Below are 25892 nucleotides of genomic sequence, written 5' to 3' on the forward strand. Positions count from 1 at the left end.
AGCTTCTGTCTCTATGACCTACCGAGAAAGATATTCTAGTCAGTGTGAACTTTTTCTGACGCTGGTCCTAAATTTGTCTTTCAATGTTTAAACTTGAATCCCTTGTCTTATTGTCATGTTTAAACAAAACAGGTGTCCAAATTTACTTTTTCTATACTGTTTACTACCTTATACACTATAATCAGGTACCCATTCAGCTGCCTCTTTTCACAACTGAAGGGCACAAATTTCTCAATCCTTGAACGTCTCATTTGTGTCTCATTGATGAAAAACTGAAGAGTTCTCAAGGTCAATCTGATCAGAACACTATCATTTTAGCACAGCATATGCCAACTTGGGTTTTGTTTGCTTTGTTGATTGCTACTCTCCAGTGACTAGACATTTTGCACACCAATTCCAACACCTCAAGGTCCCTTTCAGATTCACATGTACCTACGCTGATGCGCTTCATAGAAAATGAGATTTTCTTTCAACATGTTCTACCATAAACTTATTTCTATTGAATTCAGGAGAGCAGGCAGTAATGGAAATTTATAAAAAAGGAAGAAAAGGAATCAGATGTGAGCAGGGAAAAGTTTGAAAGGCAAATGGAGGAAAGATAGACTGAAAGAATGCAAGATAAGCAGGAAAAGAGGTGTAGTGTACTGAAAATTGCATTGTGCATTTTGTTCACTTGAGGCTACCATACACACATGTACCAACAGAAGGAGTCTGCTAGGAAGAGATAAAAGAGGATCCATGTTTAACAACTTGCACAGTTCTAATTATAAATGTCTCTGGCTGGATATACAACTGTTTCTGTCTCAAGACCTTCACAAGAGAGGAGTTAAAATTAATGGGTGAAAAATATTTTTCCTTAGCAGCAGGAGATCAGCTGGTAATTTGAAAACAAAATAATATTGTCCCACCAAATATATGTATAAGTAACAGTTCCAGTTAAACACAAAGCCACATTTTCTATACCTGCATACCATCCTAAACTGTTATATACAAAGTAATGGGAAACAAGCTTGATCCCTTATTTTGTTTCACATTGACAGCCTGGAATTTTTTTTTAATTGGAATATGGTATCATGTGACTACTTCTTCAACAGCTAAAAGACAACTCACTTAAAATCCACCTTTTAAAAAAAAAGTTTAATTTTTGAATCTTTTTGAACCACCAAGTTACAAATGACTACCAAAATTTTCCAAAAATCAGACAACATAGCTACTTACAAAATAACTGTACAATTTAATGTCAGACGATACAAGTCATCTGGTCCACTTAGGAGAGCTTACACATCATCTTCCTCTTCATCACTAATCACATACTTCTTTGCCCTTTTGCTGGTACCTTTATCATCATTCTCCGCTTTTCTCTTTCCAGAATGTTCAGCTTCCTAAATGGGGGAAAAAGTGGTGGCAAAGGGGAAACAGTGTGGGTAGAGAAAGTGCAATAGAATGAACATTTATCATACTTATATGTGGAGAACAGGTAACTCGATGCTGTGAAGTATTTTCTAAGTCAATGATGAGAATCAGTGAAGCAACTCATCAAAAGAGCTGCCAAATGGTTTATTTCAATAGCCTTATATTTCATATAAGTAGTTCTTTATGTTGGGGGGAGAGAAGACAAAGTCCTCACAATGCAAAATACAAATAAGCAATACTTGCTCATTTCAGGGCCACAGGGACCTGCTGGTTCTGGCTTCCCAATACACTAAGTTGTCACTGCACAGACATTAACTGCATACATTGGCTATTGGCTCTGAGGGAAATCCTGAAGATAAAGATTGGCGAGTAACTTGTATAATACTTGGGAGGTTCTCGAAGGTTCAGCTGCCTTCCAAAGTGGTGGCATTACAAATGACAACAAATACCAGGTGGAAAACTTTGAATTTTATTTAAATTGTTAAATAGATCTGGAACCTATGTTATAAAAATACTTAAGTGCTATTGAATAGTTAACTGTGTAATAGAATATATGCGATCAGAATTATAAAAGGTCCAACCTTCTTAATGAAATATCAGGTGCAATATTTTGCATTTCCTAAAGTTATCATAACCCATAGATCCTTCTTTCAAGGTCAATATTTAGAATGTTTTTAAGTTGTTAGTTTATACAGTTTGCACCCATGTGGTTCCCTTTCTCTTTCTTCCCACCTCCAAGGTTCCCTCCTATAGTTATAGACTGTTCAGGCAGGAAACAAATTCACAAAGGAAAATGAAGCTCTGGAATAATTTATTTCCCCCCAAATCAAAATGGAATAATCAACATCACCTGGCTAAAGACTATCAAAAATCACATAATATAGTCAAGTGCAAAGAATGCTCAAATCCAGCTCATCTGAATAAGAGCTGAACGGTCTAATCGAGCAAGTAAGCTGTCAATATATTATCCTAATTCAGTGCTAATTTTTTCAGTGAGGGGTGAGATTCGCATATATGTGTCTGTTTGTGAAATTACGTTGACAGCTTCCTTGCAAAATAGTATTCAGTATCCATTAAAATACATCTTTTAGTTGACATCAATGGTTGATGTGTATATTGATATATAAATATTAAATTCATAAAATGCATTCTCACAAACCTTCAGCAAAATATTATACACCAAACTTAGAACTGGGTTTAAAAATTTCAATATAATTTAACCATTTTGACTTGATAGAAATTGATCCACTTGTCATTCACAGAAATCTAAATAATCTAAATGTGAAAATATAATAATACAAGCAATAGGAGCAGGAGTAGACAATATGGCCTGTCAAGCCTGCTCTGTATTCAATGTGATCATGGCTGATCTTGGGCTTCGACGCCACTTTCTCACCCGCTCCTCATTTCCCTCGATTTCATGAGACACACACACAGAAAAAATCTGTCTATCCCAGCCTTAAATGTTTTTAATGATGGAGCACCCAAAGTTTCTTTTGAGCGAAGCAATTTCTCATCATCTCAGTTCTAAATAATATAACAAGTGTCAAGCTCTTGGTCAACATTTTAAAATAAAAATCAATCAGCAACACATAGGGAGCAACACATTTGTCTCCCATTATTGAAAACTCTAGTAACTATTCCCATTTATGCTTTGGATTTATGCATGCAATTTTACTGTACAAACCTCATCACTGTCAAGCTTCTTGGCTTTCAGGAGCCTCTGTGCTTTGTCATCATCAGACCCCTCGTCACTATCTGAGGAATATATCCGAGCACGCTCCTCTGAAACAGACAAACATAGGCAAATTAAACCAGATTCTTATGACACCTACCTTTAAAATGTGAAGAGATTTTTAAAGTGATCTTATGGCTTCAGATACTGAATATTCTGATTTAAGATAAAATGGATTAGCAGAGTGTATTAGGCTATGCTGAAACCCAGTAATATCCCATTCTTACAATCATAATAGAACAGGGACTACTGAATGAACTGTTCTTCCACAAGGTCTTTGTTATTCACCAGGACCACCTATGTTTCTAAGTCCCTGCTTACAATCTGAAATTACCTCCTAGATTCCTAAACTGAGATAGGAACATAGGATTTAGAAGCAGTAGGCCATTCGATAAGAACATGACTGCCCCCCTCATAACCCTTGACTCTCTGATCTATCAAAAATCTAATTCAGCCTTGAATATAATCAATGACACAGCCATTACTCTGTTCAACTTCTGGGGTATACTTCATTCTTTTCCTGTCTCCTGGACTGGACCTTAAATTCGTCATCTCCTGAGCATTAATCTGCTTCTCCACATTTTTCCTGGATCAAACTCCACTCTGCTGTTCCCCTGAATCAAGTTCTAGTTTTCTGCTGCTTCACTGAATGAAACTGTGCTTGCCTTTGGACCATATTCCATTGCACTGACATCTAATTCAAACATTGCTCTTCATCTAGCTCTTGAACTGAACTTTGCTCCTTCAGTGGCTCCCAGATTAGTCTTTGCTGTTTATGGCTTCAAATTGAAACTTCACTCCTTCAAATTGCTCACAAACTAGTCCACTCCACTGTTACCTATTGCCTGAAAGCAAGCCCCTCCCCAAAGTCTAGTCCTCATATATTATAACATTTACCTTTTTCATCAACTATTACCCTAAATTCTTGCCATGCCACATCTAACTCTCTACCCCTAGTCTGATAATTGAATGTGTCCCCATTTCCGAGCACAGGTTGTCTGCTTGGACCCAAGTTCCCCAATTCTTATTTGTCCTCTTCATCAATCTCTGGTACCTGCTCTGCCCTATACTTGTCTTCATATTAACCACCATGCTCCTCCAAGATAATTTCTAGGTAATGTACTCCAGGAAACCAGCAATGACTTCTAAAACAATGATAGCCTACTTTTAACCTGCAAGTTTTTAAAAGATATAGATTTACAGGCTTGCAATGCAGAGCTAATCCTATCCTACCTATAATTAGCCAAATGTGTAGATGTGAACTGAATGTGAATTTGAATTAATATGTATAGTATACTACCATTATAATTATAGCAACTAAAATGGTAATATTATGTTGCAGGATATAAATGGACTATGGCTAAAAAAGTGGACAGAGAAATTTCATATGAATGCGTTAAGTGCTCATATGCTAATGTCAGCATAATTTCAGCATGCAACTTTCTTAGAACCTGTTCTGTATTTTGAAGTATAGATAAAATGATTATATTTGTAATGTTATTGGTGACATTCATTCCTCATTCATACCAGGTGCTGTTAGAAAAGTATAAACAGAATTCTTAGGCGGAAGGAGTAATTTTTTAATTAAAATGCTACAACGAGCAGGTGGTTTGTGAGGTGTCTGCTATGTCTGCCTGGTGATGCAACAGGAGCCCTGCACTGTTTTCATGGTCATGCCTCATTACAATGATATCTGTGAACCGCTAGTGTTGACAGACCACTGACAGCCAGCTCATTGATTGAGGGGATGGGAGATAGAGGCAGAGGCAGAAAATCCACTGACTCCTCCACAGAGACAAGATACAATTGGTGCATGGGAGAGGCAAAGAGTGGCTGGCAGTAAGTGGGAAGTCTTTTGTGGGCAGGATGAGCATTCATACTCCTCACTCTTCCACAAAATCCACTGGCAAAGATTGATTTTATTTTATTATTTTTCTGACCAAGCTGCAGCAGTCCCTATAAAATCTACTGGCTTGGCCATTCAAAGCGCTCTTCCAATAGGCAGTGTGCACTCCAAGTAGAGGAAAAACAAAATTACACCAGGGGTCTAAGTAGGGCATGGAAATGCAATTTGTGTATTTTAAGTAGGCTCCTATTTTGTGGCTTGTCCTAAAAATCACAGGCAGTGCTGGAAGTGGGCAGGAAGAAGGCAGTAATTGCTGCATCGCGATTTTCAGTCCACTACTGCCCCATTCCCAACTGAAAATGAAGATGAAAATCATTCAGAAACATCAGGATTGCTATGTTCAGCATTTCAGCATTGTGGGTGTACCTACACCGCACGACTGCAGCAGTTCAAGAAGGCAGCTCACCACCACTTTCTCAAGGACAATTAGGAATGGGTAACAAATTCTGGCCTAGCCAGCGACGCCCACATCCCAAGAATGAATTTTTTAAAATGTCAAGTGTCAACATCATATCACTAAAATGTTTTAATTTAGCAACTCTTCTGATCTGCGGTTTCCATCAAGATAATCTTATGACACCTAAACATCAAAAGCCTCTCATTAAACTATTCATGGGAAACTGGGGTTGGAAATCTTGCTTTAAAAATGGCTGAACTTCTCTTATCCCACAAATGATGACTTGCAAATGAAACTGAATTAGCCACACCTTCCTGCAATTTCTTTTGGCTATTAACTGTGGAGGGAAAATGTTTTACATTTGAGAGACATTTTTATAACTTAACACCCGTTATGTGGTTCTTATAAAAGGTGAAAGTATTATCGATTTCAGTATTTAAAAATAATCTACATATATTACATATTTGTAATCACAGGTTCAAGACACGGAACCTAAGATAGGATTTGCATCATTCACAATCCCACTTATACACAGAGTGACTATTCATACAAATTGGTGTACTACTTTATGGAAAGAATTAAAACAATAAACTGTATTCACAATATTTTTCCAGCAGCAAAAGAAACACACTGTTGGTGTGGAAAGCTTTGTCATAAAAGAACAGTGCCTTACATCTGTGAGAACGAGCAGCTCGGTATACAAAGATCTTGATCATTTTCCATACCTCTAACTCCTCCCTTGTACTTGTTCTTGATGGCTGCGAGGCTAATGGTCTCATCACCTTCTTCCTCCTCGTCATACCGGTCAGGTTCCAGGTAGGAGGAGCTAAGACCTCGCTGACTCTGCTTCTCTCTCATTCTGCGTTGCTGAGACTCTCTTCGAATAGAAGCCTTAAGGCGCTCCTCCTCTTTCTGTCAAGATCAAAAGTTGCTTTTACGTTTCTATGTCACTTCAAAGTGTTTCTGAATAGTTACAAATGCACATGTGGATACTCGCTCCATTGAGAACAATATTATTTATTCCATTCATGCAAAAGCTTTAAGAGAGAGCATCTTGATTTCAATCATTTTCATTAGTGTATAGTCAGGTTTATCTACCTTTATCATTTCAGAACGCTGGGATTCAGGGTCTCTGCCAGCCATGGGAAGTATTCGAATCTTTTGTGTTTTTGAACACCTATCTGCCAGAGACAGGGTCATCTTCCTGTGGGTAGCACTGTCTGTGGAATGAGGCCTGTGATACATTGGGATAAAAATGGTTTAGTACTGCTCTTTTTACAAAAAGGATATTTTTTAACCATAAAAACTGGTAAATTCACTTTATAGCCTTGAGGATAAATATGCTATACAACTCAGAGGTACTGATTTCAGATGGGACAGTAATTACAGCATCATAATGGGCTTCAGACAGAGAAGAATAACCAGCTAGGGCACTCACTCTGAATTATAATCCACTGGCTATCAGCTGGAAAGTGCACATACAGATAGCAGATGAGGAAAGTATAAGCCTGGGCTCCCAGTGGTCAGTCAAACAGCCTGCCAGTGCTATTTAAATTCATATACCAAGAGTGGGCACGTGGGTAAGGTAAGTACTAAAGAGCTTTAGCAACTGTGGAGTCTCCCAAAGTGATGGATAGAATATTATGATGTTGGTATGGGAATTGGTGCAGAAGTTGCACTTTCAGAGGTGGTTTGGAAAAGCTCTAAACTTGGAAATATGGCTGACGGCCAGTGTAACATTTTTGATATTACAGAATCACCACTTTATAATGGTGAACATAGGTGGTGACTTAATTTTCTAAATGGCCTGATAAAGGGGACATTTGTTTCCTTTAATTTGCACAATTTAACACAATGGGTATCATTAGCATTTAACCTGATTAGATTATAGAACTAAAATACAGACATATTTTAAGGCTATTTTTCATATAAAACTGTTTCCATCGCCAGAGCAGCTCTTTTTTTTAAAAGTAACTTTATCCTTACCAAATACTTCCACTCGAGATAAACATTCTTTTGATAAAGCCATGGTGCATTACTCACGTCATGTTTTCATTACAGTTTCTTAGAAACCTACTTAAGTTTTATATTTTCAATTCATGAGGGTTCAACATACCTGAAGGTAAGCTTGGTTTTGAAGACTGCCTGACCTTGCAAACCAGTTCCCTGCCTAATAAACAGATGGTTATGATCCCCTTGAAGCGGAGCCTTGTAGACATCAAAAACTTCATTTCCGAGATGTAAGGACATACTACAAGAAAATAAATTACCATTATTTGAACGTTGTACGCACAGACAGCTTTTGTGCTTCGAAATAGCACAGAAATTCACGGGTAATCAAACTTTACCATAAGAGCACAGAGAGAAACATTGCCGAAGCTTGTTGTTTTGCATTCATCGGAACAGACACAAGAGTGCCAAATTTCAAACAAACAATCACAACAATTTATACCACAGGAGAAAAGGGATGTGGATTTGTTGGCAAGTCGACTCTGATAGGCCAAGGTGTTGCCATAGAGAAAGCAATGGGAACCAAAGGCTTCCCATGCTTCCTGGTAATTCAAAAAAGGCACAAGGCTTGATCATATTCCTTTTGTTTGCAGAGAACGTGTCCATGCGTCTGGATGTACCTCACTTTTAACAAGCCTAAATGAGCCATGTTACAAGCTTGACTGATTATTTTATATTGGTTGTTAGTGTAGCTATCAGTGCACTCAAGATTCTTCAGCAAATTCTGCCCAGTCATGGGCTGGTTAAGTACGGTCTACAATCTGGCTATTATGAACAGCTGAAGGAACATGTTTTTTGACTTGATCAGCCAATTGTTGGGGCAAAGGGCCTACGTACCCGGCATCAAATTGACAGTGAAATTCATACACGACTTTGCTCAATTGTGTGGTGGGAAGAATGTCTTTGTGCATTGACGGTAACATTGTATTAGTAGAAAATGCCATTCACATCACCATTGCATAGCAGCAGCGTGTAACGGCATGTTTAACCTGTTGCACAAATTTTTAAGATACTTTGGCATTCCAGCATAATTTGAGGTAAACTGGACACTTTTCAGGTCCAGAAGTGGTGACTTCGGCCAATCAGAGTTGATTTTCCAACCAATCAGCACCCTTTGCTCCTGTAGTATAAATTGTTGTGAATGCTTGAAATTTGGTATTCTTGCATTTGTCCTGATGAGTGCAAGACGAAATGCTTCAACGACATGTCTCTCTTTTCAGCAATACTCAAGTTCTTTAACACAGCTATTATTCTTTGGGGAGCCAATCATGTGTTCAAGAAATTAATTTATTCAGACAGAAGATCAAGCTAGCCTACCTGGCTACGCTATTTCCTTGGTTCCTAATAACCTTGAATCCATTTGTTGACAAAAACCTGCCATTGTCAGATACCTATCTAATTCTGATTTCATTCACCAAAACAATAACAAAAAATCGTGCCAACATTTCAAAAACGAAGTTGCTTCTCTGCTCCCTTTTAAATAGGCTCCAACATACCGCACATCATTGCATTGCAAAGATGACAAGCGGGTAACCCAGCAGTATTACTCTACAATAAAGATGACAAGCAGGTAACCCAGCAGTATTACTCTACAATAAACACTAGGATGCAATGCAGCTGTGTTGCTGAAAGAGCTGATTGCCACTTGACACTTGAGACAGCTGCCTGCCAACTCTTCAAAGCTGTGTACCCACCAGATAGGGAATTCCTCAGCTCCTCTCCTGCCTCCCCTAAACCCCAATGTACAATATATCATACTAGTGAACCAACCTGCTGAACCACTAGGTACCCTGAATTGTAACATTTTAGAATTGTTTTCCTCCATGTAATGCAAAGGGCAGCAGAATTGTGGAACTCTCTCCCACTAAAAACAGTCGATGTTAGCTCAGTTAACACTTCTGAATCTGAGACTGATAGATTTTTGCTAGCCTAGAGTAAAAAGTCAAGGCAGGCAGATGACGTTAAAGATGCAGATCAGCCATGATCTCAAGGAATGGTGGAACAGGCCCACTCCTATTCATACTTTCCTAATTAAAATTATAATGATGATGTTCAGAAAGTAATGTTGCTTTTGTAATATCATTCTCAATTGGGAGGAATACATTCACACAGTGGTTTTGTCAGGACCCCAAAATAGTTCATGGTAACTGGAGAGCAATGCAATTCTTCATGAGCAGTACTGCTGCTTAAAGATAACATTAAAAAATTTTTTGTACTTTGTCAAATTCAGAAAAAGAATTTGTACTTAATAGTGCAGTTATGTGAGGCGCTTTCAGTATCAGTAACACACAATAATGTCTGCAACCAAAGCAAAGTCAACTCTTTAAATATAAAAGACTAAAAAGAGCACTGGTGATCATCGAGACCACTTTTCAGTTTGCATTGTTGGCAAAAGAGTCATTTTTTCCAATGTCTGTTTCTTAACATTAAAACTTTCACTAGCTTGTGAGCAGAGTTCAGTACATACTTTTAAGTACTTACGTTCAGAGCTTTGCTCTGTCCCCACCTGATTTCAGAACCTTGAAAGTGGGCAGCATAAATTGAAATCAAAATCAAATGTGCAAAACTGGTAGGTGCAGTATACCTGCATCATTAGGTTCATGCATTTCTATAAATGCATTACTTTTGAAAGAGACAATTAAGCCTCGTAATTGCTCCTACTGATGGGAGACTCAATGTCAAAAGTTGACCAATCAAAATATCTATCTCGCTGCTTCACCCTCTCTCTCCTAGACACACACAATTACATGCACACATGAATGCACACATTTGTTTTTGCTTTTAAGGAAAGTAGATTTCCCTTTACATTGCTAGGGTCACAACTGTCAATGCAGGTTGAATGAGCAGACTGTATGTTCAGCATTTTTTTAGTGCATGGATGTGTGACAAATAATAATAAGCAAATTTAAATCAAGATCTTCATAAGAAATCAGAATACATTCAAGTTGCATGACAAAATAGTAAGTCATGCAGCTCCTGTAGCCTTGGTCAGAGACATTTTACAACGAATATTACCAACCTTCCATCTGACCATTTTACTATTCGAGCATTACTTTCACGAGTTTCATTTCCCTCTTCATCTTTATGTGCTCGCCAGCGAATTGTGTTTTCAACCTAAGGTCAGAAAACAAAAATTCAATAGAAGATGTCAATAACTCTGGCACTACCTCGATGAGAAAGTATAATCGCCACCACCCCCCCACCCTCTAAAACAAAACACATGCAGCAAAATCTTAGCAATCAGGTGAGTTTACTACTTATCCTACAGAACAGACGTTACCTTTAGTTTAAGTCTTGTTCTCCCTTCTTCATCCAACATTTCCTCATCTTCAAATTCATCTTCATAGTATTGGGGATCAAATGGCCTAAAACAAAAGCCCACACAGAAAGACTATAATTTTAAAAATTACTACAAAAAACCATGGTTATTAAAGTATGTGCTCAAGCAAGATGGCTATGAAATATGTGCAATAATTCTGATGTACCCTGCAAATTGACAAGGGAGTCACAAAACCATGAAGTCAGTCAGTCTGCTCCAGATAGATTCAGACTTGAATTGATTTCAGCTAACTGCTGGAGAGCATAGCAAAGTATAAATAGTTTTATAGAAGATCAAAGCAACCAGAAATAAGTTTTAACTTTATCACAAAACAAGTGAAAAGTGCAAAAGAACATTTGACATTAACCGATGTCATTTAATAAAGGAAATGTTTCCTTTACCTTATCTCATAGTTTACTCGTGTCAGCACCTATACTTAGATCATGTTGCAAGTGAAGGTGGTATGAATATGTGTTAGGAGTACCTGTATTGCAGGAAAGAGATACTAAAATGTTTACACTTTTGAATAGTGTTTAAAGAGCTAAGGATGGAGCTGAAATGGAATTAAAGGTTTTAGTAGACTCAGTATTCAACATGTCCAATCACCATGGAGCAGTCATCACCAAGGTTAATAAAATGCTGAACTATATAGGAAAGGACTTGCATTTACATTGTAGCTTTCATGATCTTAGGATGTCCAAAAGTGCTTTGCAGCTGACTGAGCACTTACTGAATTGAAGTCATTACTCAATATTGAAATGTTGGTAGGTGCAGCAGCCAATTTGCACACAGCAAGGTCCTGCAAAAACATTGGTGCACATAGCTAGAGAGTCTACTTTTGTTGTAACACTGGTTGAAAAGAAAAATAAAAACTTGCATTTATAATCGCATTTTTCTAGACCACCAGAACTTTCAAAACAATTTACAGCCAATGAAGTATTTTTGAAGCGTAGTAACTGTTGTAATGAGGTTGAGGGATAAAGATGGCCAGGTCTCTCAGAGAATTCCCCTGCTCTCCTTTGATTAGCGCCATGGGATCTTTTACATCCACCTTACAGGATAGATGCGACCCCAGTTTAATGTCTCACTTGAAAGATGGCATCTCCAACAGTGCAGCATATTCAGCACTGAAGTTTAAGCCTGGATTATGCACTCAAGTCTCTGGAATGGCAGTTAAACCTCCTGGCTCAAAGGCCAAATTAGGAGAATGCAAGTCAGGTTCACAATGTATACAGTTCTGGTGTCTCCTTTTCAAAAAAAGTGGAGATGATGGGCAGAGACACTAATTGGCTGTGACTCATGGCGTTCTGCAAGGATCTGTGTTGGGGCCTCAATTATTCATGTGTTTGTATTTTTTTTTCATTCATTCATGGGATTTGAGCTTTGCTGGCTGGGCTAGCATTTATTGCCCATCTTGAGGTTGCCCTTGAAGGTGGTGGTGAGCTGCCTTCTTGAACCGTTGTAGTCCATCTGGTGTAGGTACACCCACAGTGTTGTTAGGGAGGGAATTCCAGTTTGGAGACCCAGTGACAGTGAAGGAACGGCAATATATTTCCAAGTCAGGATGGTGAGTGAATTGGAGGGGAGCTTCTAGATGGTGGTGTTCCCATCTATCTACTGCTCTTGTCATCCTAGACGGTAGTGGTCATGGGTTTGGAAGGTGCTGTTGAAGGAGCCTTGGTGAATTCCTGCAGTGCATCTTGTAGATGCTACACACTGCGGCTATTGTGCATTGGTGGTGAAGGGAGTGAATGTTTGTGGATGTGGGGCCAATCAAGTGGGCTGCTTTGTCCTGAGCGGTGTCAAGCTTCTTGAGGTGGGAGCTGCACTCATCCAGCAAGTGGGGAGTATTCCATCACACTTCTGACTTGTGCCTTGTAGATGGTGGACAGGCTTTGGGAAATCAGGAGGTGAGTTATTCGACGCAGGATTTTTAGCCTCTGACCTGCTCTTGTAGCCACAGTATTTTTATAGCTAGTCCAGTTCAGCTTCTGGTCAATGGTAACCCCCAGGATGTTGATAGTGGGGGATTCAGTGATAATAATGCCATTGAAAATCAAGGGGCGATGGCTGGAATCTCTCATGCTAGAGATGGTCATTGCCTGACACTTGAGTGATGAGGATGTTACTTGCCACTTGTCAACCCAAGCCTGGATATTGTCCAAGTCTTGCTGCATTTGGACATGGGTTGCTTCAGTATCTGAGGAGTCGCGAATGGTGATGAACATTGTGCAATCATCAGCGAACATCCCCACTTCTGACACCACCCTGAGGAACTCCTGCAGTGATGTCCTGGAGCTGAAATGACTGACCTCCAATAACCACAATCATCTTCCTTTGTGCTAGATATGAGTTCAATCAATGGAGACTTTTCCCTGATTCCAATTGACCCCAGTTTTGCTAGGGCTCCTTGATGCCACACTCGGTCAAATGCTGCCTTGATGTCAAGGGCAGTCACTCTCACCTCACCTCAGGAGCACAGCTCTTTTATCCATGTTTGAACCAAGGCTGTAATGAGGTCAGAAGCTGAGGGGCCCTGGCGGAACCCAATCTGGGCCTCAGAGAGCAGGTTATTGCTAAGGAAGTGCCGCTTGATAGCACTCTCGATGACCCCTTCCATTACTTTACTGATGATCGAGAGTAGACTGATGGGGTGGTAACTGGCCAGGTTGGATTTGTGCTGCTTTTTGTGTATAGAACATGCGTGGGCAATTTTCCACATAGCCAGGTTGTGTTATAGCTGTACTGGAACAGCTTGGCCAGGGGCGCAGCAAGTTCTGGAGCACAAGTCTTCAGTACTATTGCCGGAATATTGTCAGGGCCTGTAGCCTTTGCAGTATCCAGTGCCTTCAGCCATTTCTTAATATCACATGGAGTGAATTGAATTGGCTGAAGACTGGCATCTGTGATGTTGGAGACCTCCGGAGAAGGCTTTGTGCCTTGAAAATGGTGGACAGGCTTTGGGGCGTCAGAAGGTGAGTTACTTCTCATAGAATTGTCGTAGAATTTCCAGCCTCTAACCTGCTCGTGTAGCCACAATATTTATATGGCTCGTCCAGTTCAATTTCTCCTCAATGGTAATCCTCAGGATGTTGATAGTGGGGGATTCAGCAAAGGCAATGCCATTTAATGTCAAAAGGAGATACTTAGATTCTCTCTTGTTGGAGATGGTCATTGCCTGGCACTTGTGTGGCATCTTTGTTATCTGCCACTTATTAGCCCAAGCCTGAATATTGTCCAGGTCTTGATGCATATGGGCACAGGCTGCTTCTAATGACTGTTAGGTGATGAGGCAGAAAGGAAGTATTCAAACTTGCTGATTAGACAAAGAAAGGTGACATTGTATGAAAATTGCAAAGCAATTTTCCAATAGGTTAGGTGAATGGACAAAAACTGTAGCAAATGGATTTTAACGTCAGCATGTGTAAGATCATCCACTTTGGACCTAAAAAGACTAGAACAGAGTACTTTCTAAACGTTGCCAAATTTGAAACAGTGGAGGTCCAAAGAGACTTGAGGTTCCATGTACAACAGATCATTAAAATGTCATGAACAGGTACGGAAAATAATCAAAAAGATAGAAGCTATGCTACAGCTATACTAAACCCTGGTTAGATCACACCTGGAGTACCACGAGCAGTTCTGGGCACCACACCATAGGAAGGATATCTTGGTCCGTGATGGAGTGCAACACAAGTTTTTCAAAATGATACATGGACTACGTTAACCTGAACTACAAGGGGAGGTTACACAAAGTAGGGTTTATTCCCTGGAATTTACAAGATTTGGGTGGGGTGATCTGAAAGTTTTTGAGTTATTAAGGGAAACCGATAAGGTACAGAGAGACTATTTCCACTGGTTGGACTAGAGGGGCATAGTTAAAAAATTACAGCCAAACCTTTCAGGAGTGAAATTAAGGTCAATCCAGAAGATTGCACAAAGGTCAATCCAGAAGATTGAAATTCTCTTCAGTAAATGGCAATTGATGGTAGATCAACTGTTCATTTTTAATCCAGGATTGATAAATTTTTACTAATCAAAGGTATTAAGGGATATGGGGTAAAGGCAATACAAGGAGTTGGATTGAGGATCAGCCATGATCACACTGCATGGTGGAAACTCGAGGAGCTAAATGGTCTACTCCTATTCCTATGTTAGAGCATGTCTTGGGCACTGTGTCCACCTATGGCCACAAAAACAATAAGTGGGACACTTCAGCCCTGGAGACAATCCAGAGAAGAGCTAGAAGACTGATCTCTAACATCAGAGGACTGAGTAAAGAAAGTGGAGATATCTTGGATTTTGGCATTAAAAGGAGGTAGCTAACACATAACCTTACGTCAGCAAGTTCTTCTTTATGCAACATATTGAATGGCTTTCTGAGTAGAATAGTGGAGGGGAAAACTCTGAAATTAATCAAGAAGCAATTGGATACCATCTTGAAGGAAAGAGCTGTAAAAATATTTCTGGATGAGCTAAGGTGGGCCAAATAATCCTTTGCATTTATGCTGTGATCAAAACTGGGTAAGATATCTGGCCAGTACAATCATACTAATATTTGAGAAGATGCCAACATACAAGTTTGATGTACCTGGGCTCCACGCTAAGAAAGTTAGGTAGTTTAACAAAATACAAGTCATTTCCCAAATCGGTGTTCACTTTAGGAATCTCTACTTCTATCCGTGTTTCTGGGATTGGTTCTTCTTCTTGATGTTCCTGATCCATGCCGTACTCATCCTGAAGCAAAAAGGAAACCATTAAGCTTTGGTGATGGTGGTGGTGGTGGTGGTGGTGGGGGCGGGGGGCGGGGGGGGGGGGGGGGGGGGGGGGGGTGGTGTGGCAGCTGGTGTGGTAGGGCAGTAGGCAACAGTTGGCTCTAAAAGTATATCAACGCAGAACAGTGAGAGAGCCTTTGGCTTAGTGGTAGCATATTGCCACCCCCATGTCATATGGATGCAAGGCTTAAACTCCACTCCATAAAGTCCCAGGGAATGGAGACCAGGACTCCAGCTCTATAATTCTGGGTTGACATCCAGCCAGATATTCTCATCCGTTGGGTATGGGTGGTCCACCCCCTTATCATATGACTTGTGGAAGCCTATAAAAGTCTCCTGCTGTATGGGACGGACTACCCTATCAGCTGGTATGAAGGTGGTTGTGACTATTGAAGGAGCATTCATGCCACAGTCTCTCAGACTGTTAATTAGGGTAGAGCAGCATAACAGTTATGTTACTGGACTAGTAATCCAGAGGTCTGAATTAATGATCCAAAGACATGAGTTCATATTGCACAAAGGAAACTGGGGAATTTAAATTGTTAATTTTTTTTCAAATCTGGAATAAAAATATGATGGCCATGAAACCACCAGGTTGTTGTAAAAGCCCACCTGGTTCACTAATGTCCTTTTGGGAAGGAAATATGTTAATTTGACCAGGTTTGGCCTTTATATGTGACTCCAGACTCATAGCAATGTGGTTGACTCTTCACTGCCTCTTGGGATAGCTTGGCAAGCTACTCAGTTGTACCAAACCACTTTATAGTAGAATCACCACAAGGACTGCAGTGGTTTAAGAAGGTAGCACACCATCATCTTTTCAAGGGCACTCAGGGATGGGCGATAAATGCTGATCTTGCCAGTGATGCCCACATCCAGTGAACGAATGATTAAAAAAAAACAGCCTGAAAGTCTTTCTGGTGCTTCACATTATTTTTTCAGGGAAGAGGGGAACATTACAACAAAAAAACAAACACCAATTGGTCTTGATATTGCTGGCCACGAAAGCAACATTCTACTGGCAGAATTTTAAGACATATTCAGTATTATGGAGACCCATAGCTTTCTCTAGTATTTCTATATTATGTGACTAAAACCATAGATTTCATATTTAAATTAGCTAGCTGTAAACAATTAAAAGAACTATTCATCTGTCAAAATTGGATTGCAACACAATCCAGACTAAAGGGATGAGGTGTCTCTCTCTCTGTCTATCAGCACCTAGCTCCTAATGGGTACTCGCACATTTTATAAAACTGCACTGATTAGCAATTACCCAGAAAAATGAATCATTCATACATGTTCTTTAGCAGGACTCCTTTAAGGTTGTGGGCTGAAATAGGTTGGTCAGGGTCAATGGAATGTACCTTGTTCTTCATCTGGTCTTACCATGTTCCCAAACCCGAGAGTACTTGATGCTGAGACCGAGTATGCAAAGTGAAGAGTGTTCCATTTCCCAGTACTAACATTCCTCACTTTTGATGAATACAAAAAGTGACCAAAATGGTAAAAACAATTAAACTGTCACCCCTAACTTTCAATTTGACATACAAGCTAGCTAAAAGTCTAAAAGAGCAGTGCAACAATGTCACTATGCAAAAAGGTGTAATGTAACTTTATGCAATGCCAATCTAACATTTCTCCTTGGTTTTATAGTGAGAATCCAGATTCCAAGCCCCACTAATTAAAAAACTAGCAGCCAGTGGAAACAATTATTTTCTGTAAGCCTCTTAATCTTAAACTTCTATTCACCCAGCAATAATAACCCTTTCTTTATAACTATAAGCTCTCCTTCCTAGTATAATTTTAAAGAATCATTCCTGTACATATAATCTGACTGTGGCCTGGCCAATGTCTTGTACAAATTCAACATTGCTTATCTTCATTTTTATTCAATTCCCAGTGTTCCCATCTATACAGTTATCCTTCTCATTTTAAAATTATGAAAGATTTTGATAACAGTAGGCACAGAATGTTTCCACTTGTGGGGAACAACAAAACCAGAGGTCACTAATACGATAGTTACCAAGAAATCAAATTGGAAATTCTGAAGAAATGTCTTTACCCAAGTGAAGCTGGCTACCACAGAGATTAGCTAAGGTGCATTTTAGGGGAAGCAAGATAACTATATGGGGGAAAAGGGAATAGAGGGTTTTGCTCTCAGAGTTAGATGAGGGAGGATGAGACGAAGCTCGAATGCAGCACAATGCTGGCTTGGACTGGTTAGGCTGAATGGCCAGTTTCTGTGCTATATAATTCCATGTGTAATTTTGGCATAGCTTAGCACAACATAAAATTTAAAACATTGAAGTATTCAAATTAAATTAGAGGAAGTTCAAGTTCAACTAAAAGTTTCCTAGTTTCTGTGGTATTAGTAGCAGTCTAGAAAATGGAAAACAGATTTATTGGAAATGTTTAACAAATACTTACTACAGGTTGGCCTGGAGTGGGAGGCTTCTCACCTTCGCTGTCAGATGAAATGTCATCTGCGCCCCCAAAAAGATCATCTCCTTCTATTTTATCTGCAGCACATTTACAACACCAATATATTTAGGAAAAGATTGCATAGTGATGCATCGCTAGTAACACCAATATACTGGTATAATTCTTTTCTGAAAGTACTGAAAGTTTGTGAACAAAATATTTTCAACAGAAGGTTAAAATATCTATAGTAATGTTACCTTTATCTTTTGCATCACTGTCAGAATCAGAATCTGAAGCAATTATTTTCTTTGGTTTTTGTCTAATTACTTCATCTTCACTGTCACTGCCTCTTGCAGAAACTGAAATTGAAATGGAGAACAGCTTAAAGGACAAGCATTTGATTTAGAAATTTATTGATATTGATGCTCACCTTCCTTACATTTTCACAGAAAGTTCAATTATAGAAGCAATATATCAAGAGCAGGACTGCCCACAATCAAATTCAGAGAGTGATTTTCCAATATATGAGATTGTAAATATTAAAGCTATGAACTTTTTGTAAAAAATTTGGCCATATTTCACTAATTTAAAAAATTGAAAACTGATTAAAGCAACTGATATCCAATTGGAAAATGAAAGATGCTGAATTCTGTCATTAGGCAGATTCTCAATAAATTGGAATGATCTCAAACAATTGGAAATATAAATACTGGCTCACCGACTTCCTCACACAGGTTACTTATTTCATTTATTCTTGCTGAATCTTCAATGCATTTAAAAAGGTATGTCAAACGGCTCTATCACTGTATTATGATACCATGAAAGGTAAAAAAATTTAAACTCCATATTTCTGGGAACACACAAGTATTATAAAGGGAAATAATGAAGCAATATTCTCAGTTTTAACCAAAACCTAGCAAGACATCAAAACTTCTTTTGCAAAGCTGATCATCACTTGGAAGAACTTGAAACTATAAATGGGGAACTGGAAAGCAACATACAAATAAAACTGTTGTTGCTGCTTGTGGCGATCAACATGTTTAACCAACACGACTCACAGGGTTCCCCTAACATGACATTTCACTTAAGTTAGTTTAAACTGGGCTGTACCAATGGCTCAACAAACTTGCCCAATGAGTACCTGAGCCATACAGACCAGTAATGCATCAATCCTAGTTTATGCCGAATAATTTACCTGATTTATGTTCCTGCTCATCATCTGAAAGGTGCTGTTCCTCGTCTGAACGATGCAGTTTTTCCTCTTCATCTGACTGGTCACTTCTGGACTCTCTCTCCCATTTCTCATTCTCAGAGTGCATCTCCTTTCCAGAAGCCTCGGCATCTGATTGGTTACTGGCAGCATCAGAGTGGGAATGATTACTGGCGACATCAGACCGGGAATGGGCGCTGCCGGCATCTGAATGGACGTTGCCAGCTTCGGAGTGGGATCGCATGCTGCCAGCATCAGACTGGATGCTGCCAGCATCGGAACAGGTACTGCCAGCATCAGAGTGCACACTGGCAGCATCAGAGTGCGCACTGGCAGCATCAGAGTGCGCACTGGCAGCATCAGAGTGCGCACTGGCAGCATCAGAGTGTGCACTGCCAGCATCAGAGTGCGCACTGCCAGCATCAGAGTGCGCACTGCCAGCATCAGAGTGCGCACTGCCAGCATCAGAGTGCGCACTGCCAGCATCAGAGTGCGCACTGCCAGCATCAGAGTGCACACTGCCAGCATCAGAGTGCACACTGCCAACATCAGAGTGTGCACTGCCAACATCAGAACCCACACTGCCTGCATCGGAATGCATGCTGCCTGCATCAGAGCGATTGTCGTCATCTTCATTGTCAAACTGTTGTTCTTCAGAGCCACTTTGCTGCTCTGTCTCTGAATGCTGGACATCTTGATCAGAGTGTCCTGAAGCTATGGACTGGTTATCAGATCTGTCATCACTTCCACTGTGTCTTGAGTGCACTTCATCCTCACTGTCCTCTCCAAATAACTCTTTATTGCTAGGCTTTGTAGCCTCTCTCCCATTTTCATCTTCATTCCCATCTTCCCTTTCACTCTCACTCCCTGAAGGATTGCTTTCTGATGCTGCTTGTTCCTGCTCTGAGTCAGAGCCTGATCCAGATCCCGAGTCAAAATCTGTGGAACAAACAAATCAGTCTGGTTCAGTTTCAGTCCCTGTACTCAGATTAAAAGATATTGTGACATTAATATATTAGCCTTTGTGTAGTTTGATTCTAATACAATGAAGAAACAGCACAAAAAGGCTAGCTGGACTTGTTCACTGTTTTCATATGTTCCTAAAGCTTAGGAGCCTAAATCATAAACAATGCAGCCTCAATAAGCATGGAGAACCACTGTACATTGGCTTTAATAGAACGGCAAACAACCTCAGCCATTGCGCAAAACCAAAAATTCTGCAGAATACATGTCTCATCCACATCCGCAATAGAAAGAAATAGTGTCTCAACCATGTAAAACACTAGAGTAAAATAGATTTGCTGAATTATTTTCAACTACCCCTTCCCTGCAGGATTGATTAGGTGTGAAAAAACCTTATATCCTTTTATTCATCCTTAACCAACGCTTAGGTAATGTTCATTTCCCAACTCAACAGAGCTGGGTTGCATTACGTTAACGGAAAAAGACAATAAAATTTGGACATCGATTAGCACATATAGCTAAGAATGGTGAAAGCATTCAAAAAAACTCTCTAAAAGAGGCTGCATACACAAAAATTAGTGTCTGTGGACTCTGAAGAAACTCCTTGAGGGTGGAACATTTCCTGCAAATGAATGAGAGGGTTGAACAGTGTGCCACATAAATAATTGGCAGAAATAATTCAGATCTTTATCCTACCAAGCATTGAATTCCTCACCCACTAAGCCTAGATCTCACAGGCAGGATGTTCTAATGGAGATGGAAGATTTTTTTTTAAATGATTGGATTGTGCATGGCACATCAGTATTATTGCCAGTTCCTAATTATCCTGTTAGAATTAAGAATCAACCATATAATGTGAATTCACACTCAAGACAGTCCCTTCCCTGGTGAATATTATGCTCGAGTTTTTCCAAAACAGCAACATTCATGACAATTTTTCCTGGTAGTGGCTTCCTCCTTCTTCAGGTACCATGCCCTAAGAGGCCGTTGGCGACCATCAACTTCCATTGGATCAGTCAATGGTTATGCTTGGCGAGGTTATGCAGTGGTTTGTCACTGCTTCTGCAGTATGGCTGGGAACCTCTCCCACTCTAACTGCCTGCCAGCGGGCGTATTCAAAAGATTTACTCACTGACAATCAACCTGTTTGGCCATGTTATGAACGCATGCGCCTCGGGGAGGTGATGGTGTAGTAGTATTGCCGTTGGACTAGTAATCCAGAGGCCCAGGGAATGATCTGGGGGCCTGGGTTCAAATCCTGCCACGGCAGATGGTGGAATTTGAATTCAATAAAAATCTGGAATTAAAAGTCTAATGATGACCATGAAACCATAGTCAATTGTTATAAAAACCCATCTGGTCCACTAATGCGCTTTTAGGGAAGGAAATCTGCCATCTTTACCTGGTCTGGCCTACATGTGACTCCAGACCCACAACAATGTGGTTGATTCTTATCTTAACTGCCCTCTGAACAAGGGCAATTAGGGACGGGCAATAAATGCTGGCCTAGCCAATGATGCCAACATCCCATGAATGAATAAAAAAAATCCTTCTATGGCTATCAAATCCTGAAGTGCTTCCTGGAGCTTCTGGCCCAGAGTTAGGGTCATTACTGCTACCCTACAAGACCTGAACTGGTACTGGCTCACAATTATCAAATTGGTTGAATTGAATTTTGTTATTTATTATGGTGTGATTGGAACTCATGGCTTCTGGGTCGTTGGTCCAGCACCATAACCTGTTGGGGACTGTACTACTGTAATTGTTTAATCCCTCTGCATATGCAATGCACTACAGTTCTTTTGCATTCCGGTTAATAAGAAAACAGAATATTGGGGGGGGGCAATAGCATTTATTTTAAGTAATATTGTTGCACAAATCAGAGGGGGTGGGGGTGGGTGGTGGAGGGGGTGGAGGGTGGGGGGGTCGGGGGAGGGGGTGGAGGGGGGGTTGGGGGGGTGGGGGGAGGGGGTGGGTGGGGGGGTGGTGGGGGGTGGGGGGGTGGGGGGGGGGGGGGGGGGGTACGGGTGGGGGTGGGGGGTGGGGGGGGGAGGAGGGTGGGGTGGGGGGAGGGGGGTGGAGGGTGGAGGGGGGGGGCGGGTGGGGTGAGGGGGGGAGGGGGGGGGGTGGGGGGGTGGAGGGAGGGGGTGGGGGGAGGGGGTGGAGGGAGGGGGGAGGGGGTGGAGGGTGGGGGGGGTGGGTGGGGTGAGGGGGGGAGGGGGTGGGGGGTGGGGGGAGGGATGGGTGGGGGGTGGGGGGCGTGGGGGGAGGGGGTGGAGGGTGGGGGTGGGTGGGGGAGGGGGTGGGGGGAGGGGTGGGAGGGGTGGGAGGGGGGTGGGAGGGTGGGGGGGGGGAGGGGGTGGAGGGTGGGGGGGGAGGGGGGTGGAGGGTGGGGGGGAGGGGGTGGAGGGTGGGGGGTGGGGGGGTGGGGGTGGGGGGTGGGGGTGGGGGGTGGGGGGTGGGGGGAGGTGGGGGGGGTGGGAGGGGTGGGGTGGGGGGTGGGGGGGGGGGTGGGGGGAGGGGGGTGGAGGGTGGGGGTGGGGGTGGGGGGTGAGGGGGGTGGAGGGTGGAGGGTGGGGGGGGGAGGGGGGGGGGGGGTGGGGGGGGTGGGGGGGGGGGGGAGGGGTGGGGAGGGGGGGGGGGGGGGGGGGGGGGGGGGGTGGAGGGTGGGGGAGGGGGGGGGAGGGGTGGGAGGGGTGGGGGGGGGGTGGGGGGAGGGGGTGGGGGGGGGGTGGGGGGAGGGGTGGAGGGTGGAGGGTGGGGGGGGAGGGGGGGGGGGGGGGGGGGGGGTGGGGGGGGGGGGTGGGGGGGGGTGGGGGGGGGGGGGGGGGGGGGGGAGGGGGTGGGGGTGGGGGGGGGGGGGGGGGGGTGGGAGGGGTGGGTGGGGGGTGGGGGGAGGGGGGGTGGGGGGGGGGTGGAGGGTGGGGGGTGGGGGGGGGGTGGGGGGTGAGCGGAGGGGGTGGAGGGTGGGGGGAGGGGGTGGAGGGTGGGGGGGAGGGGTGGAGGAGGGGGTGGGGGGAGGGGGGAGGGGGTGGAGGGGGTGGAGGGTGGGGGGGTGGGGGAGGGGGTGGGGGGAGGGGTGGAGGGAGGGGGTGGGGGGAGGGGGGAGGGGGTGGAGGGAGGGGGGGTGGGGGGTGGGGGTGGGGGGTGGGGGGTGGGGGGAGGGGGTGGAGGGTGGGGGTGGGGGGTGGGGGGGTGGAGGGAGGGGGGGTGGGGGGAGGGTGGGGGAGGGGGTGGGGGGAGGGGGGAGGGGGTGGAGGGTGGGGGGTGGGGGGTGGAGGGAGGGGGTGGGGGGTGGGGGGGGGTGGGGGGAGGGGGTGGAGGGTGGGTGGGGGGAGGGTGGAGGGGGTGGGGGGGTGGGGGTGGGGGGGAGGGGTGGAGGGGTGGGGGGTGGGGGGAGGGGGTGGAGGGTGGGTGGGGGGAGGGTGGAGGGGGTGGGTGGGGGAGGGGGTGGAGGGAGGGGGTGGAGCGGAGGTGGTGATGGTGGCAGAACCCGCGCTTGAACCAAGACCCCAAACCCGGGACAGGGCAGTTTTCAAAGCCCCACGGGCGCCTGTTACCTTTCTGGTCGGGTTCGCTGTCCGCGTCGCTGCCAAATAAATCCGCCATGTCCGCCATCTTGCCGAGTCGCAAAGACAACCGGAGCCGCAAACCGCGGAATCATTTTACGGCACTCCTTTACGGAATCATTTTACGGCACTCGTCGCGCGGCAACGCCCGCATACGGCAAAAAGCGCCGAGGAGGGGGGGGGGGGGGGGGGAAGTGTTGCTGCTGGTGCAATCCTCCGGGCCAGAGGGGGCGCTCTAGGCAGATACCTTCACTTGCCACAGAGGGCGCTCCAGGCAGATTATATCGGAAATAGGTGCAGGAGCAGGCCATTCGGCCCCTTGAGCCCGTCCTGTTATTCAACTAGATCCTGGCTCATCTACCTCAACGCCATTTTCCTGCACTAACCCCATAATCTCTTGATATCTCTAATAACTAGAAATCTATCCATCTCTGTCTTGAACATACTCAATGACTGAGCTTCCACAGGCTCCTAGGGTAGAGAATACCAAAGATTTGACACCCTCTGAGTGAAGAAATTCTTCATCTCAGTCCTAAATGGCCTACTTTAGGTTCCCTAACCTACCAGGCAGATTTCCAGGTAATTCTGTTTTTGTTTTAGATTCCCTAACCCGCCATGAGGGGTTGATGCAGGCAGATTCCATAAACTACTGTTAAGGGCTCTCCAGGCAGATTCCATTGCACACCACAAGGGGGACTATAGGCAGATCCCCTAACCCGCCACGGGGGAGCCTCAAGCAGATTGCTTCACCCAACACAGGGGATGCTACAGCCAAATTCCCTAACATGCCACAGGGGGGTGCTAATGGCAATTTCCCTAATCTGCCACTGTGCAACAGCTGGACTCCCTTACCCAACACTGGAGGGTCTACAAGTAGAATCCTTCACCCACCACATGGGGCACTACAGGCAGATTCCAGGAATGAGAAACTTCAGTTATGATGATAGGTTTGGAGAAGTTGGGACTCTTCCTTGGAGAAAAGAAAGCTGAGAGGAGGTTTGATAGCAGTATTCAAAATCACGAGGAGCCTGGACAGTGTGGGTGGTGAAGGATTCTACTTGCAGCCTCCCCAGAGTTGGGTAAGGGAATCTGCCTGTAGCACAGTGGCAGGTTAGGGAAATTGCCTTTAGCGCTCCCTGTGGCATGTTAGGGAGAAACTGCTCCCATTGGTGGAAGGAGGAGAACCAGAGGGCACAGATTTAAGGCAATTGGTAAAAGAAGCAAAAGCAACATGAGAGAAAACTTTTTCACACAGTGAATGGTTAGGGTTTGGAATGCACTGCCTGAGAGTGTGGTCGAGGCAGGTTCAATCAAGCCATTCATGAGGGAATTAGATGATTATTTGAAAAGGAACAATGTACAAGGTTATGCGGAGAAGGCAGGAGAATGGCACCAGGTGAAATACTCATTCAGAGAGTCGGTGCAAACCCAATGGGCCAAATGGCCTCCTTCTGCGCTACAGCAATTCTGATTCCCTAACCCATGACAGGTGGCGCTACAGGCAGTTTCCCTGATGCACCAAATGGGGTGCTACAGGTATATCCTTTCACCCACCACAGGGGATTTACAGGCAGATTCCTTCATCCACCACAGAGGTAAATTTATGCCCACTTAAGGGCCTCATCCCCTGGCACCACTGCTATTCAATGAGCAATGGGCAGGGGAGTCACCATGCAGGAAGTCTAAAAAGCTCTGACTGATTGAGGGACCTGGCATCAGGCAGGATAGGGGCCCACAGAGAGCCCATCACAACCATCACCCCTATCCTGGCCTCAACTCACCTATGGCTTGGGTACCTCGCTAATCCAAGGCCTCTGGTGGGTGCGTTACCGGCAGCTGTCACCGCTCCAGTGTTAATGTCTGGAATGGACAGCTGCCTCTGATTGGCCGAACGGGCACTTAATTCGGTGGGCCTTCCCGAAAGGAAGCAACATGGGACGTTGGTTCGCCAGCTGGTAAAACCTCCATCGCCTGTGATAAATTCTGACAGAGTCATTACAGCACAGAAGGAGGCCGTTCAAAATTTATCATTTTACCTAAGTACGAGGATCACCAGCATCTTGCTTAGTGCTTTTTCCCTTTGTGCAGTGATATTATCATATGCATATATTACAATGTATGTGCATTGTATCATGGTGGGGAGAAATGCTGCATTGCCAGATAGATCCTGG

The 25892-nt window shown here is 43.5% G+C and overlaps 1 protein-coding gene across 1 annotated transcript; it reads right to left on the bottom strand.

The window, feature by feature from the left end:
* Positions 1-1118: 1118 nt before the first annotated feature.
* leo1 (LEO1 homolog, Paf1/RNA polymerase II complex component) lies at positions 1119-23844 on the bottom strand. Its single transcript, XM_041175376.1, has 12 exons — positions 23713-23844; positions 19175-20128; positions 18237-18338; positions 17986-18077; positions 15372-15517; positions 10742-10826; positions 10481-10575; positions 7568-7702; positions 6550-6685; positions 6177-6363; positions 3101-3198; positions 1119-1382 (listed from the first exon to the last, which is right to left on the bottom strand). The coding sequence occupies exons 1-12, from the start codon at positions 23768-23770 to the stop codon at positions 1278-1280; spliced, it is 2193 nt and encodes a 730-aa protein (XP_041031310.1). The 5' UTR covers positions 23771-23844; the 3' UTR covers positions 1119-1277.
* Positions 23845-25892: the final 2048 nt, after the last annotated feature.

Source organism: Carcharodon carcharias, chromosome 26, assembly GCF_017639515.1.
Source record: "Carcharodon carcharias isolate sCarCar2 chromosome 26, sCarCar2.pri, whole genome shotgun sequence".
In the NCBI taxonomy this organism is placed as follows: Eukaryota; Metazoa; Chordata; class Chondrichthyes; order Lamniformes; family Lamnidae; genus Carcharodon; species Carcharodon carcharias.

What these genes read in the sequence shown, in the direction of transcription:
- leo1 (XM_041175376.1), bottom strand. Translation starts at nt 23,770, where the DNA reads ATGGCGGACATGGCGGATTTATTTGGCAGCGACGCGGACAGCGAACCC. An exon ending in GAACAAGACTTAAACTAAAG is followed by an intron (nt 10,576 to 10,741) that starts GTAACGTCTGTT and finishes TTCTGACCTTAG; the next exon opens with GTTGAAAACACAATTCGCTG. An exon ending in AAAACCAAGCTTACCTTCAG is followed by an intron (nt 6,686 to 7,567) that starts GTATGTTGAACC and finishes AATGTATCACAG; the next exon opens with GCCTCATTCCACAGACAGTG.